Raw genomic sequence first — 14,351 nt, forward strand, 5'->3', positions numbered from 1 at the left:
CTGCTTCTTTAATCTCCAACTTTCACTTCCACAGAGTGTCACAGGAAATTTCATGGCCTGCATTATCCTGATCTTTGTACATACCATCATGGCATCTGAATATCTTTTCTAAGACTTTCATCAATGCTCTACCAGGTTATAGTTTGGTGTATTTCTTGACTGCATGCAATTTTGTCCATTACCACTGCAACTGAGCCATCCACCTTGCTTGACCCCAAAAGGCAGAAACTATCACTTGGATATATTAATCCTAAGGCTTATGTTGTATCCATTGTCGTTAGTTTTATCTTTATATTTATTTTTTTCAATATTCACCTTGGCTTTCATTACTAGAAGTTGCTGTTATACCTATGTCATCAACATATTATATTTTATTGATGTTTCTTCCTACAATTTTAAAACCATGTTCATCTTACATTAGTTTAGTATAAGGCTATTTTACAATACATAGGCAATTAATATACATAGCAAGCTTCATTTTTTTCCAAAAAAATCCTAATTTACTATCTCCAAAATACTGTTGCTTTATGCAATTCAAGCAATTTGCTGGCTTATGCTGTAAACAGTTCTATTTGTACTATATAGGCTATGACTTCTAAACAAGAACATGGAGTTCTTCTCTTTGATTTATTCCCAGAAGCCTAACTCAACACCACAGCAAACAAATTATACTTAGTAGTATCCATGGTTTGCTGGCTGCACAGAAAGCCAGTGGGGATGACTATTTGCTGATAAACTAAAATTTAGACAAGTCCTTGTCTCATGTGTCAAATGAACATAAGATAGTAATAAAAGTTATCTTTGATCATAATGTTCTGTATTCAGAGACTATTCCAAGACCATCTTCATGGCTGAATTTATGTTTCAGCCTCTTATGATAAAACTAAGCTTTAAAAATGGGTAGGTAACATTCTAGACTACTACTACTACTACAGACACACACACGGTAAGAATTTTTATTTTACATTCTATGTAAATGAGAGCAATTAAAACTGTTAATTGTACAAAAGTTACCTACCTCTCACCATGAAAACCGGCCTCACATTCACAAACAGGTCCATCTAAGCTATCAATACATTTGCCACTATTCTTACAGGGGTTGTCTTTGCAATATGGACCAATCTGACACCTAGGGGGGAAAAAGATGTCAATTACCTCCTAAATCAATCATTCAAACCTGAGGAGCTATGAATGTACCCTTGCCAACTTCAGCATATCCAGCCAGGAGGCTGTGGAAAGTTATTTTGTGTACTAAATGGCGTGAGTCACAATATGATTCCAGGATTATTAACATTTATCTTGCCTCTGTATTTGCCCTGCCCTGAACATAAACAGATATGATATCATAAATTTCAACAGTTTGTTTTTACAATTCTTGCAGGGCAAATCTTGATTTTCCAATAAATGTGCATTCCACAAAATCCATAGCATGTTTTGACTGTCCACAAGAATGACTGAAACGAGACATGTTTATTTGCACAAGCTTGTCCTCATTTGTACCTTACTTCTTCAAGCAAACATGAAAACCTTCTTCTGCTTCAAACGAAGTAAATGGATGCAATGCTCACACAGACCATTTTCTCAAAGCACACTTGCAAGAAGAGAATATTATAGAGGTAATACTGTCAAGATAAACATACTGGGATGAAACATATTTCAACAGTTAGAGAAAAGCATCCTACCTCTGACCTGTATATAGCCCTCTGCACTGGCAGATGAATTCATCATTGATGGAAATACAAGTGCCACCATAAAGGCAGGGATTGGAAGCACATGGGTTGACATTTACTTCACAGTGTGTACCCATAAATGCAGCTGCACACTTACAATAATAACCTGCAATGAAAGCCAAGAATGAAAGCATGTCACTGTGCTCACAAAACTAAATGATTTTTTTTTTCTGCACGGAAAAGACAATCGATGGAACCTTTCTGAAACCCAAATTTAGATAAATCAGCACAAAAGCATCACAGATATGCACCACTCCTAAAAAGGTGTAAAGAACCAGTTAATAAAGCTTAATAATATCTTACTATGGGATAAATAACTGTAAATATGATAAGTCATTTCAGAAATGATTACAGCATCGTAATCAAAAGAACCTAACAAATCTCATTCCTTTCAAAAGGTTGACAGTATATGAAAACTTTAAATATTGAAATATAATAAATAAAGAGTCCAGATAATTTTACCCGACTAGCATTTTGAAAACCAGACACAGCAGTGTTGCTCCACCAGGGCATTTAACATTTAGGTTAATTGAACTGAATGGCATCTGTGATATGCAAGTTGTTTTTTTTAAAAAAAATTAAAATAAAAGACCTCCTCACTTGCTCTGGGGAAAGTTTGGTTTTAGACTATCACTTGGAAAGTATTCCAAACAGCTAATACAAAGTTGCAGTGAGATAAAGTGGTCTTGTACAGCACTACATTTGCGATCATATAAAATAAAGCCATGCTAAATACCAATAAACAAACAAACAAATAAACCTTACCTCCAGTGGGGAGTGGATTACAAATGCCTCCGTTCTGGCATGGACTGCTTGAACAATCCTCCATAGTTGTCAGTAAACATCCAGGAGATACATCTACAGATTCTTCCATTTGAGCATAACTCCGAGGTTTGTTATTTAGAGGCAATTCTTGACCATTGAGTATAATGGAATCCATACAGCCTCTGAAGCCATTGCTAACCTGTGGGCTCCTTCCATGTCTCATACTCTGCTGTCGAATGTGACCACCAAAAAATACATGGTTATCTAAATTCAGTGTCCTGAGAGTACCAGGGGCAATACCAGAGGCAGTGTGGACCCTATCTAGAATCAGTTTAGCATAGTTTCCATCCACTTCGAGAGACACTGAATGCCACTGGCCGTCACTAATTTGAATGCTCTGCACAGACACGATTCCAGGACCGCTTCCACAGTCAAATTTGTATTGAAGTTTCCCATGGTGAATCTAAAAGAAAGAAGAAAGGTAACAATTAACTATGAAGACATTTCATAGGCTCCACTTACAAGAATGTCAAATGTGAACAACCTTCTCTGACATATTGCCTGAAAACTTTAAGAACTACAACTCTAGATTTTTGAATTCAGTACCAAAACTTGATATCCCAACCTCTAAGAGGGTATCAAACTATGGTTATATTATACAATCATAGTTCATCTAACATCACTGAAATTCACCCATTCTTTGTTAATGACCACTCATTCACTGACCATTCAAAATTCGACAGTGTTGAATTATTTATTTATTTATTATTTTTTTATTATTTGGATTTATATACTGCCCCTCTCCCAAAGGATTCGGGGCGGTGTACAGGGCAATTAAAACACTATATACAACACATAATATACAAAATTAAAATAAATTAAACCAAGTAGCCCTAAACAATAAAACACGTTCTAAAATTTAAAATTTAAAATCTAAAATCCCAGTCCCTCATTCCAGGCCGGCAAGTTCAAATAGCCAAGTCTTCAGGTTGCGGCGAAAAGAGCGAAGGTCAGGAGCCATCCGGAGCTCAACAGGGAGCTGATTCCAGAGGGCAGGTGCACCCACAGAGAATGCTCTCCCCCGGGGGCCGCCAGTCGACATTCCCTGACCAACGTCACCCTGAGGAGGCCCTCTCTGTGGGAGCGCACAAGACGATGGGAAGTTAAAGCCGGCAAAAGGTGCTCCCGTAAATAATCCGTGGTAATTAGAGGTAAAGGTAAAGGTTCCCCCGCACATGTGTGCTAGTCGTTTCCAACTCTAGGGGCCGGTGCTCATCTCCGTTTCAAAGCCGAAGAGCCAGCGCTTGTACAAGGACGTCTCCGTGGTCATGTGGCCGGCATGACTGGACGCCAAAGGCGCACAGAACGCTGTTACCTTCCCACCGGAGTGGTCCCTATTTTTCTACTTGCATTTTTATGTGCTTTCGAACTGCTAGGTTGGCAGAAGCTGGGACAAGTAACAGGCGCTCACTCTGTTACGCAGCACTCGGGATTCGACCCGCCAAACTGCCGACCTTCTGATCGACAAGCTCAGCGTCCTAACCCACTGAGCCAATTCTCAAAGTTTCAGTTGTCCCAGCAACATGACTGCAATTTGGCAACTGGCTTGCACTTAAAATAGCTGCATGGTTGCATATTTGCCATTTGCAACCTTTCCTATCAGCTTCCTACAAACAAAGTCAGGGGAAGCTGGCAAGGAAGGGTAAATTTCCCACACCAAGCATCATCCACTCCAAGATTTGCTCTGCTTGTGCCATGCTGGCCCTCATGTACCATTTCATAATCCACAGCAGCCACCCCAAATCTTGTTGTGCTTGTACTGCACCAATACAAATTAAAACAAAATTAAAACCCCCGTCGTCAGTCCAGGTCAGCCAGTTGGAAAAGGTATGTCTTTAGGTCGCGACGAAAGGACTGGAGATCTGGGGCCATCCGAAGTTCTTGGGGGAGCTGATTCCAAAGGGCAGGCGCCCCGACAGAGAAGGCCCTCCCCATGGGGGTCGCCAGCCGACATTGTCTGGCCGACGGCACCCTGAGGAGACCCTCCCTGTGTGAGCGCACAGGGCGATGGGAAGTTGTTCCTGGCAGCAGACGGTCCTGTAAATATCCTGGGCCTAAGCCATGTAGGGCTTTATAGGTAAGAACCAGCACTTTGCAGCCCACGCAGGAGGGGTGTAATATGGGAGTATCAGGATGCTCCCACCACAACCCACGCAGCCGCATTTTGCACCGGGTAGCCTTCAAGGGCAGCCCCATGTAGAGAGCGTTGCAGTAATCTATACAGGAGGTAACGAGTGCATGAGTGACCGTACGTAAGGCATCTCGGTCCAAATAGGGGCGCAACTGGCGCACCAGGCAAACCTGGGCAAATGCCCCCCTGGCCACGACTCCTATAAGATCTTCTAAATTGAGTCGTGCATCCAGGAGGACGCCTAAGTTGCGCATCCTATCAACGGGAGGCAACACCTCTCCCCCCATAACCAAAGATGGTTGGACAACACGAGATGCCGACACGTAGAGCCACTCGGTCTTGGCCGGGTTGAGTTGGAGCCTGTTCTTCCCCATCCAGATTTGTACCGCTTCCAGGCAACGGGACATCACATTGAGGGCATCACTGGGTTGGTTCGGAGTGGAGATGAAAAGCTGGGTATCATCAGCATATTGATGATACCTCACTCCGAAACCGCGTATGATCTCACCCAGTGGCTTCATGTAGATTTTGAACAGGAGGGGAGAGGACCGACCCGAGGCACTCCACAATCAAGGGGCTTCGGGGTTGACCTCTGACCCCCTGCAAACACCGTCTGCGAATGGCCCGAGAGATAGGAGGAGAACTACCGTAAAACAGTGCCTCGGAGACGTCGCAGCAAGATACCATGGTCGATGGTATCAAAAGCCGCTGAGAGATCTAATAGGACCAGGATAGAGGAATAACCCCTATCCCGAGCCCGCCAGAGATCGTACACCAGCGCAACCAATGCCGTCTCCGTGCTGTACCCGGGCCTAAAACCCGATTGGTACGGATCCAGATAATGATTTATAAACTTTGCAAGATAATTATAGTGCTTTATTTCTTCTTACATTAAAATGACAACAATTAAGTAGAACGAGGTCTGAATATTTACAGATATAAGCTTAAAGATCTAATTGGAATTATTAATGCCATTTAAGATTCCTAATCATTGTTGGTCAATTCTCAACAATTCTGAATCTTTCAGTTTCCCCTTCTCTTTATCTATTGTATTTATTTTTTCACCATGCTTCTTACCTGTATTATAGAGCATTGTGAGTACTTTTGCTCAAAAAGGTTATTAACTTAGAATATTAAAATACATTATTCTAAAAGGCATTAAATATTTAGCTAAACATCTAAAGCATTTTACTTAATAACGTAGGGTGTTCAGCTGATGATTAAATTAAAGGAATCCAGTAAGTGAGTCTAAGTCTGCAGCAGTTTATATCTAAAGCAGATTCAGAATGAAATACAGAAGCTTTTTGTTAATTAATTTTTTTTAGAATTTGGAGCCACATACCTCTAAAATACTGTAGTCAGTTCCTCGGGCATACATGACAACCGCATGAGTAGAATAGGTTCTGAGCCTCATAGTGAGTTTCATTTCCTCTTTGTTTTCATTTTCTATGAGGCGATACTTCACATAACTGCTTCCAGTAAAAGTCACTGCTTGTCCTGCTGAAACTTAAAAGAAAGACCACAAACCAGAATTTAAAACTGCAGATCATCTATCTGAATTAGACAAAGAGGATTAAGTGATAAAACCTTACCAGGGCACTGGGTGGCAGTGCTTCCATCACAAACACAAGTGTACTTCTCTTCCTGAAGGTCAGCTAAGCATTCAGTACCTTCAGGGCATGGATTTCTTTCACAAATACTGTTCATGAGCGGGCATCTTCCATCTGGGAAACACATAACAGAGCACACTTTTAGTTTTATTCCTGCCTCCCCTCTCCGCCTCTCAGTAATTCTGCAAGTAAAGGTAAAGGTAAAGGTTCCCCCGCACATGCGTGCTAGTCGTTTCCGACTCTAGGGGCCAGTGCTCATCTCCGTTTCAAAGCCGAAGAGCCAGCGCTTGTCCAAGGACGTCTCCGTGGTCATGTGGCTGCATGACTAGACGCCAAAGGCGCACGGAACGCTGTTACCTTCCCACCGGAGTGGTCCCTATTTTTCTACTTGCATTTTTACGTGCTTTTGAACTGCTAGGTTGGCAGAAGCTGGGATAAGTAACAGGCGCTCACTCTGTTACGTGGCACTCAGGATTCGACCCGCCAAACTGCCGACCTTCTGATCGACAAGCTCAGCATCCTAACCCACTGAGCCACCACGTCCCTATTCTGCAAGTAGGAGCACCTAAAGCTCTGATCCTAATATTGCTTAGGGACAACAGGTGATGAAAATGATAGCTGTCAGAAAGCAGGAGGAAGGAAAATATGACAGCCACCCAGCAAGCAATCATTCCATCATTCAGTTGTAAATTACTATCAGATCACATTCTGCTGGGAAAATTACTCACCTGAGATTGCACTCTTTTTTTTCTCTATCTCTCTACAGAATTCATAAATTATGTTATCTGGGTTAACTGTACACTGTTTATCATTTTCAAATCCTTTGGAGCCGTCAGGCAGACTTTTTTAGGAATTGCAATTCTCCAGTCACACTAAGAATGTATGTTTTCTTAAAGGCCCACACTGCATATCCTTAGGGATAGAACTGCTAGTGCTAGTCTATCAAGATAAGGATAGGGAAAAATGAAGCTCTTAAATGTTTGAGAGACCTCTCATAATAGCCTCCTCTAGCCATTACAGCCAGCATGATTTGGGAAAAAGCTACTTACAACAGTGAGGTCAAAAGCATGATCTCTCCACTCTACTACAGTTTTACATTTTGCTCAACATAAGGTTATACTTATAATTGTGGCTGTTAAATAAGCATGGAGTCAATGTTTGTATTTTATACAAAGAATATTTCTTGTACTTCAGTTATTGCTTTTCTGCTTAAGAGCTTAGAAAGTTAATTTTGTACCTTAGAATATAGATAGTTCTTACCTTTACAAAGGCAGACTGCACTTCTATGGTGATGTGGTGTGACAAAACTCAGTCTAGCCGTGCTGTGAGTTGACATGATTTTCTCATCCACCATCACTTTTTCATTACAAAATTTCCAAGGGCAATCCAAACCCAAGCAGAGTTTGTGAAAAACTTTAAGGATTTGGACACCTGAGATCTCTTCAAGATCAGGCACAGAGGAGTTTATTTTGTGGAGCAAGGCTCTGGTTGAATGCTGAGAACTAGCAGCCTTTTCAACAAACAGCAGTACATCAAGATTTGATGGATGATCGGAAGGTTGCAAGCTGATTATCTGAATATCATTTCTTCTAACTCCCAAGGAAGTCCTTAAAGCTCTTTGAAAATTGCGCCAATAGTCACCAATGAATTCTTCTGGGGCAAGGTTTCCAAACTGAAAAGTTATGCTGTGATTCAACAATTCTTGTGTGACCTGTTTGATATGTACTGCAATGACAGCTGCAGTGGTAAACTTTCCATCTGTAACAGTAACATTCAGGGGATATTGCCCTACATCTAACCTTTTGTGAGCAATCAGTTTCCCCCCAGTGCTAGAAACACTGAACAGAGATTCCATTTGGGGATCCAGTTTGTATGTTAGAGTGTCATAAACATCTTGGTCTGTTGCGTGCACTTTTCCAATGACACCACCACCATATTCTTCTCCAAAGATTGTGATGAAGATTTCTAAGGGCAGGATTGCAGGAGGGTGGATACTTTCCTCAATGACTTTAATGTCAATGTAACTCACAGAAGACAACTGAGGCCTTCCACTGTCAGACACCTAGAATAAACAATGAATTTGTACTCAATCAACTCACTTTTTGACTTAAAGCACTGTAAGATGTATGATACAGGTAATTTTTACAAACATTAAAGGACTAATGAAGATGATATAAAATTGAACTTGAGAGAAACATTACCAAGGAGATGCATACTTATCTATCATACTATTCAGTTCAATTTGCTTTCAGTATCTCAATTATGATGAAGAACCATTCAATGTACATAGGAAACATTCATTACTGGCAAAATGTCTAAATAAATGCCTAGGCAGCAACATATGATAATTAACTGGTAGCTCTCTGGAGGAAAAGGAACACTGTAAGGATTTCTAATTCCTAGCTTTTTTTAAAGAATAATAACAACTATAAGAATAAATGGGATACTGTTTCAAATTAAACTCATTACTAGCAAGTTTCTAAGCTGACAAAGCATAAAAGAGAAGCTCATTTTAAACACATAATCCAGGAGTTTTGTTAAGTGGCATTTTAGAGTTTAAAAAAGAAAACAATTCATTTCAAATTGAAGTCATGGCTCCTTCTTGAGCCTGGAAGGCATCTGAAATGACTTCCATCATCATCAGAGTTCATTTTGTGCTGCTAGAAGACCTGACAATAAAGACCTCCCTATTACAAGATTTCAGCAATACCTATTTATAAAAGCTTCTCTGATACAGTTGAAATAACTTAATTGCCTCCTCAAAACTGTTTTTCATATAGTTTAATTAATTTAATTTGAAATCAGTGGGTAAAATAGTATAAAACACTCATTACAAACCTTTATAGGAAAGGCCGACTCTTTAAATATGTGAAACATTTATACATACTAAAAAACAACAACAACCCTTTGGAATCACAAAATTCAGAATGTTCTCTAAGGTACTAAAATGATCAAGGATGCAATATCAATCAACAAACAGCAGGTGGCAGTTGGACTACTTTTTGTTTTCTTCAATGGATCCTACAGTAAACTATTCCAGAACTTTCTTAATATAATTACAAAGCAACCTTTTACAATTCCTTAAATATGCTATTACGTACTTCATCAGAATCAGAAACCATTTATTTTGGTATCATGTAGGAATTTCTTCTTTGGAATCAGGCTTGAAAGGGAATGGGAAGTTCTTCCCATGTTATGATGCTATTTATGTACAAATTCCACTGATCTGAGAAAAGCACATTTTGGATAACATTGTAATATTATTTTCTTCATTAATATGCCTAGACTGAATTATTGGTAAGTTTTTTATGCCACCCATTTCCCCTATAAGATGACTCTATTGCTGTTCTGGAGTAATTTGACAATTTTGTGGAAGTAAATCTTCCATAAAAAATTTCACAAGGCTTCAGATGTAACCCTGGCAAGGCTTGTGAATTCTGGAAGAAACATACGAGTGGTGACTCTTGCCTTTTCTCACTTCTGAATTTTCATAATAGCATTTTAAATGTAGTTTCTATGTAGAACAGAAATGGACCATTAATCTATCAGTGGTTTTATATATATATAAAGGCAAAAGTTTTCCCTGTCTGGTCATGTCTGACTCTAGTGGGCAATGCTCATCTCTGATTCTTAGCCGAGAGAACTAGTATTGTCTGAAGACTCTTCCATAGTTACATGGCCTGCATAACTATATGCTGAGGTGCACAGAACAGTTACCTTCCCCCTCAAGTGGTATCTATTTATTACCTGTATTTGCATGCTTTTGAACTGCTAGGGAGCTCACCCAGTCACTCGGTGCTTAGGTCTTGAACCGTCAACCTTCTGGTTGACAAGCCCAGCATCTTAATTCATTATTAGAATGGGATGGCCACTGCATCCCATTCTAATAAAACAGCAATAAAGATGCAGTGGTGTCAGACTAAACTGAAATAACTATCTGACCATACAGCAGCACATACTAACCCTTTCACAGCCCAGCTCTTTCAACATATTTCAAAGACGTATTACAGCATTTCATACCTTAATATGGAGCAAGTAATGATCCTTCACTTTGCGCTGTAGTTGAATACCAGTTGTAAGTACAGCATGTTGGTTGATCTCAAAAGCATTAAGTTCATTTCCACTCAGAATTGTGAAAAGAAATGGTGGACCATTGTGGGAGGAGTCTTTGTCTGTGACCACCAGCTGCTGAATGTTATATCCAATTGGCTTATTCTCCTATAAAAGTGGGATGTTTTATGTGGATGCGTTAATATAGTTACAAAGCTATTTTCAACTACAAAGATGTGACGTGACAATTGAACAAGAAACTCCATTCTTAGTTCAAAACAATTGTTTCAGATTCAATGAGATATTTCAATCTTTCTCAAACTGTTAAAAATTATAAGGTGAGACAGATACTTTAAATTTAGGATACCTCTTTCAAATTCAACATGGGTCATGTGGATTTCAAAATGTTTCAAATTTAAAATATATTTTTGCACATTCCTTAGCAGGAGTGCTTTGTCTTGTTTTTTGGCTTTGTACAATGGAAGAAAACATGATCAACCTGACTTCATTTTTTCACATGTAAAGCACTGAGCACAATGATCCAGCTCAGTCAGTTATTCCATTTCAAAGGAGGTTGCTGCAAATATGCTACTTTTACACATATTACTGTGTCCTTTCTAGATCATTGAAAGTATTAAAATATAAGAATATAAAGTATAAAAATGTGTAAGAACCAGTAACTGTAATGTATCTCCCCCCTGCATTGCTGAAAATGGTTGGGCGACGTACTCCCATAATTTTCGATTCAATCTCTTCAATTAATGGACTAAATCTAATAATACTATAATATTTCTGGAGTATACTAAAACAGGTTAAAATCCTTTCAAACAGATAAAACTGCTTTATACATAATGTATGAATATATGTGATAGTGAATAGTTTTGTCTTATTAAGAAATTATTAGCTAAAATGAAAGTTTTTGCAACTTAACAATATATTGGGCCTTTTTCAAATGCAATCCCACCTAATTGATGTATTTGCTGACTATTACCCAATGCAACCTAACCTTCAACTTGGAAGAACAAAAAAAATACTGTTTATTGCTTATAAAAGACTTCTGGTCCTTTTTCTTATTTTTCTGAAATGACCACTGCTGAAGTAGGATGCTAGATTAGATGAAATGTGTTTAGCTATTTGGGCAATCCTAAAGTACAAGTCTCAGCAACAAAACATCTAGGATTATTTCCTGTCTGTGTCACAACCCTCTGTGAAATAAATCCTTTAATCTCTCTGTCACTTTACTTCCCATGTAGTTAAAGGAGAGCTAAGCTTACTGTTTCCTATCCTTTGTTTGGTCATGTATACTATGATGCAACCCAACTAGGCCTCCAACCATCAATTCTTGCCTGACAATCAACATGCCAAAAGTTAAGCTTAGCTAGTAAATTCTGTAAGAGTAAAATTAAAGATTCAGATAGGACCTATTTAATTTATAATGACTACTATTATTTTTGAGATCATACAAATAAACGCACTATTACTACAAAGCAAGCACCTGAGAATGAGGAATTTTAGCTACAAGTAAAAGGGAATGAGAATATTTTTCATCTCTTAATTAAATTGCCCCCGTTCTGCTTTACTGTATATTTGTAAAAGGATAAGTTTGATATTGCTAATTTAAGCTTGTTAAAACCTTGTTTTCTTGTTCAACAAAACAAAATTATTAGTTGTATCCCCGTTTTTTGTTTTGTTGAAAGATTTGGATTTATTTTTAAAAGAAAATTGTCAATTACTTTCAGTAAACATTACTATTATCCTCTGCTCACTTTCTGAGTATTGCAAGTTCACACATTAAAACCAACTTTCAGATGATTCTGTAAAATTTATTTCTTGTTGCTCTCTACCTAAGAAACCTAAAAAGGTTTTGAGTATGAACATGCAAATCAATTAACATTTTTATTTGTTAATCACTGATTTCCAATGAATCAGAAAAATAAGTTCATCGAGCTATGATAGTTCCTTTTTTCCTTTCAATTATGCTATACTTTTGTTTCTTTCTGTAGAAAGCAAAAAGACCTGCATTTCTCATGTTGGCAAAACTAAATTTGTGAGATTCTGTCCTCTCCGAAAAATAAGAACAGTTTCCATTTGCAAGATAAACTTAAAATAAATTATCAACTTCAACCTAATAACATAATTAGAAGTATCAGTAAAAATCAAAGGATTCTCCTCTTTGTCCTACAGAATTTTTGAAGGAAATGAAAGCAGCAAAGTGCCAATATGGATCTCCTTAAAAAAAATCAGGATAAGGACTTAGCTTATGGAATCAGGGAAGAAAATTCTTAATTCGTTAGCATTAACACAGACCCTTTATTTATCAACTCTCAAAATCCATACACATTCAAAAGATGTCATTATCGAAACTCAGACTCTGGAATTGATCCAGTCTCACTGAGAATTTATATAAATGTCTTACAATCTTCTAATGGATGAATTATATTACATTATAAGTAGAAGCTTTCCAAAAGTATAGAAAACAAACAGAATACATCAAATGCTAGAATATAATATCTATGAATTACCTGAATAATAATGCTATAATTCTCCTTTGAAAATAAAGGTGGATTATCATTTATATCAGATACATCAATATTGACTGTAGTTGTGTTACTTCTTGGCGGGTATCCATTGTCTGATGCTTGAACTGTCAAAGTGTAACCTGAAATCTTCAGAGTGAAACACATAGAAAAATATTAACACAATCAGGATATATTCTTTTGAACTATAAAATATTTGAATCCATGTATTCACCACCTTTTGCATTAAGAAAGTTTGTACAGATAGCTTATAAGTGAACAACACAGCATCTGGAGATAAACAATACTACTTGATTTACACAATGATTTGGATATAAGCCACCTGTCTATTACAGTATCAACTATGTACAACAAACAACATAACTAAAATGTAATCTTGCTCTTTCCAAGAAACAATTTTTGTCAATAGGGTCAATTCACATATACTGGTCTGTATACCATAAATCAGTTTTAGTAATATGCTACAAACCTCCCACCATTAGTCTATTTTGATTATTGCAGTGCAATTAACACAAAATCTAGCAGTGATGATGCTAACTTGTATAAGCTTGTATTAAAGCATATGATTGACAATCAGTTTACCAGGCACAATTTCAACTTCTTGGATTAACAGTTAAATCTCTGAATTGCTTTCAGATTAACTATCTGAAAGACCATCTTTACTGCTATAAAGTAGCCTAGTCATTACAATTAGCAGGAAAAGCTTTATAACATATTCTCTATTTAATAGGTCCCTCTATCTGGCATGTCAGAAAAAATATTTTCTTTTTTAATCTCTCCCTCTCTCCACCTAACTACCTATTTTAGATTTTAATAAAATCTAATACAAACAGACTTAAAGGGAATATAAAGGAATAAAAAGCACATAATAAAGAAAAAAAGCAAATAAAGAAAAACAAATATATAATATAAAGAAGTGACTTCCAACTTTTATCACAACAGATTCTTAACTCCCTCTAAGGTTAGAAGCATTTACCGTATTTTTCGGACCATAAGACACACTTTTTTCCCCAAAAGTGGGTGGGAAAACGAGGGTGCGTCTTATGGTCCGAAGGTGATCCGTATGGCTAGCCCCAACCTCCGCAAGTGGAAAGCAAGGGAGATTGCCAGGAGCACGAATCGGCACGTGCTGAGAAACGCCAATCTCACGCTCCTGCACTCTCCCTCGCTCGGTTTCAGCTTCCATTGCTACAAGAGAAAGCAGGCTGAAACGGAGTGAGGGAGATTGCCAGGAATGCGAATCGGCTGATCTCATGCTGCTGCAATCTGCCTCGTTTCAGCCTGCTTACTCTTGTAGCAAGGGAAGCTGAAACCGAGCGAGGGAGTTTGCAGGAGCGCGAGATCAGCCGATTCGCATTTCTGGCAATCTCCCTCACTCCGTTTCAGCCTGTTTTCTCTTGTAGCAAGGGAAGCTGAAACCGAGTGAGGGAGTTTGCAGGAGCGCGAGATCGGCCGATTCGCATTTCTG

At 38.4% G+C, this 14,351-nt stretch overlaps 1 protein-coding gene across 2 annotated transcripts in view; it reads right to left on the reverse strand.

The window, feature by feature from the left end:
• The window catches only part of FAT1 (FAT atypical cadherin 1), a 126,981-nt gene that overhangs the window by 17,007 nt on the left and 95,623 nt on the right, over window positions 1-14,351 (reverse strand). The window contains exons 17-24 of one of the 2 annotated variants that reach the window (XM_083367003.1): window positions 12,869-13,012; window positions 10,317-10,514; window positions 7,557-8,358; window positions 6,279-6,410; window positions 6,029-6,192; window positions 2,496-2,958; window positions 1,683-1,836; window positions 1,095-1,129 (exon numbers count right to left, since the gene is read on the reverse strand). In XM_083367003.1, the coding sequence (XP_083223129.1) occupies window positions 1,095-1,129; window positions 1,683-1,836; window positions 2,496-2,958; window positions 6,029-6,192; window positions 6,279-6,410; window positions 7,557-8,358; window positions 10,317-10,514; window positions 12,869-13,012 (2,092 nt within the window). Of the gene's footprint in view, window positions 1-1,018; window positions 1,130-1,682; window positions 1,837-2,495; window positions 2,959-6,028; window positions 6,193-6,278; window positions 6,411-7,556; window positions 8,359-10,316; window positions 10,515-12,868; window positions 13,013-14,351 lie in introns of both variants that reach the window. The other variant, XM_083367002.1, reaches the window with a different exon arrangement.

Source organism: Vipera ursinii (assembly GCF_947247035.1).
Source record: "Vipera ursinii genome assembly, chromosome: 7".
Lineage (NCBI taxonomy): Eukaryota > Metazoa > Chordata > Lepidosauria > Squamata > Viperidae > Vipera > Vipera ursinii.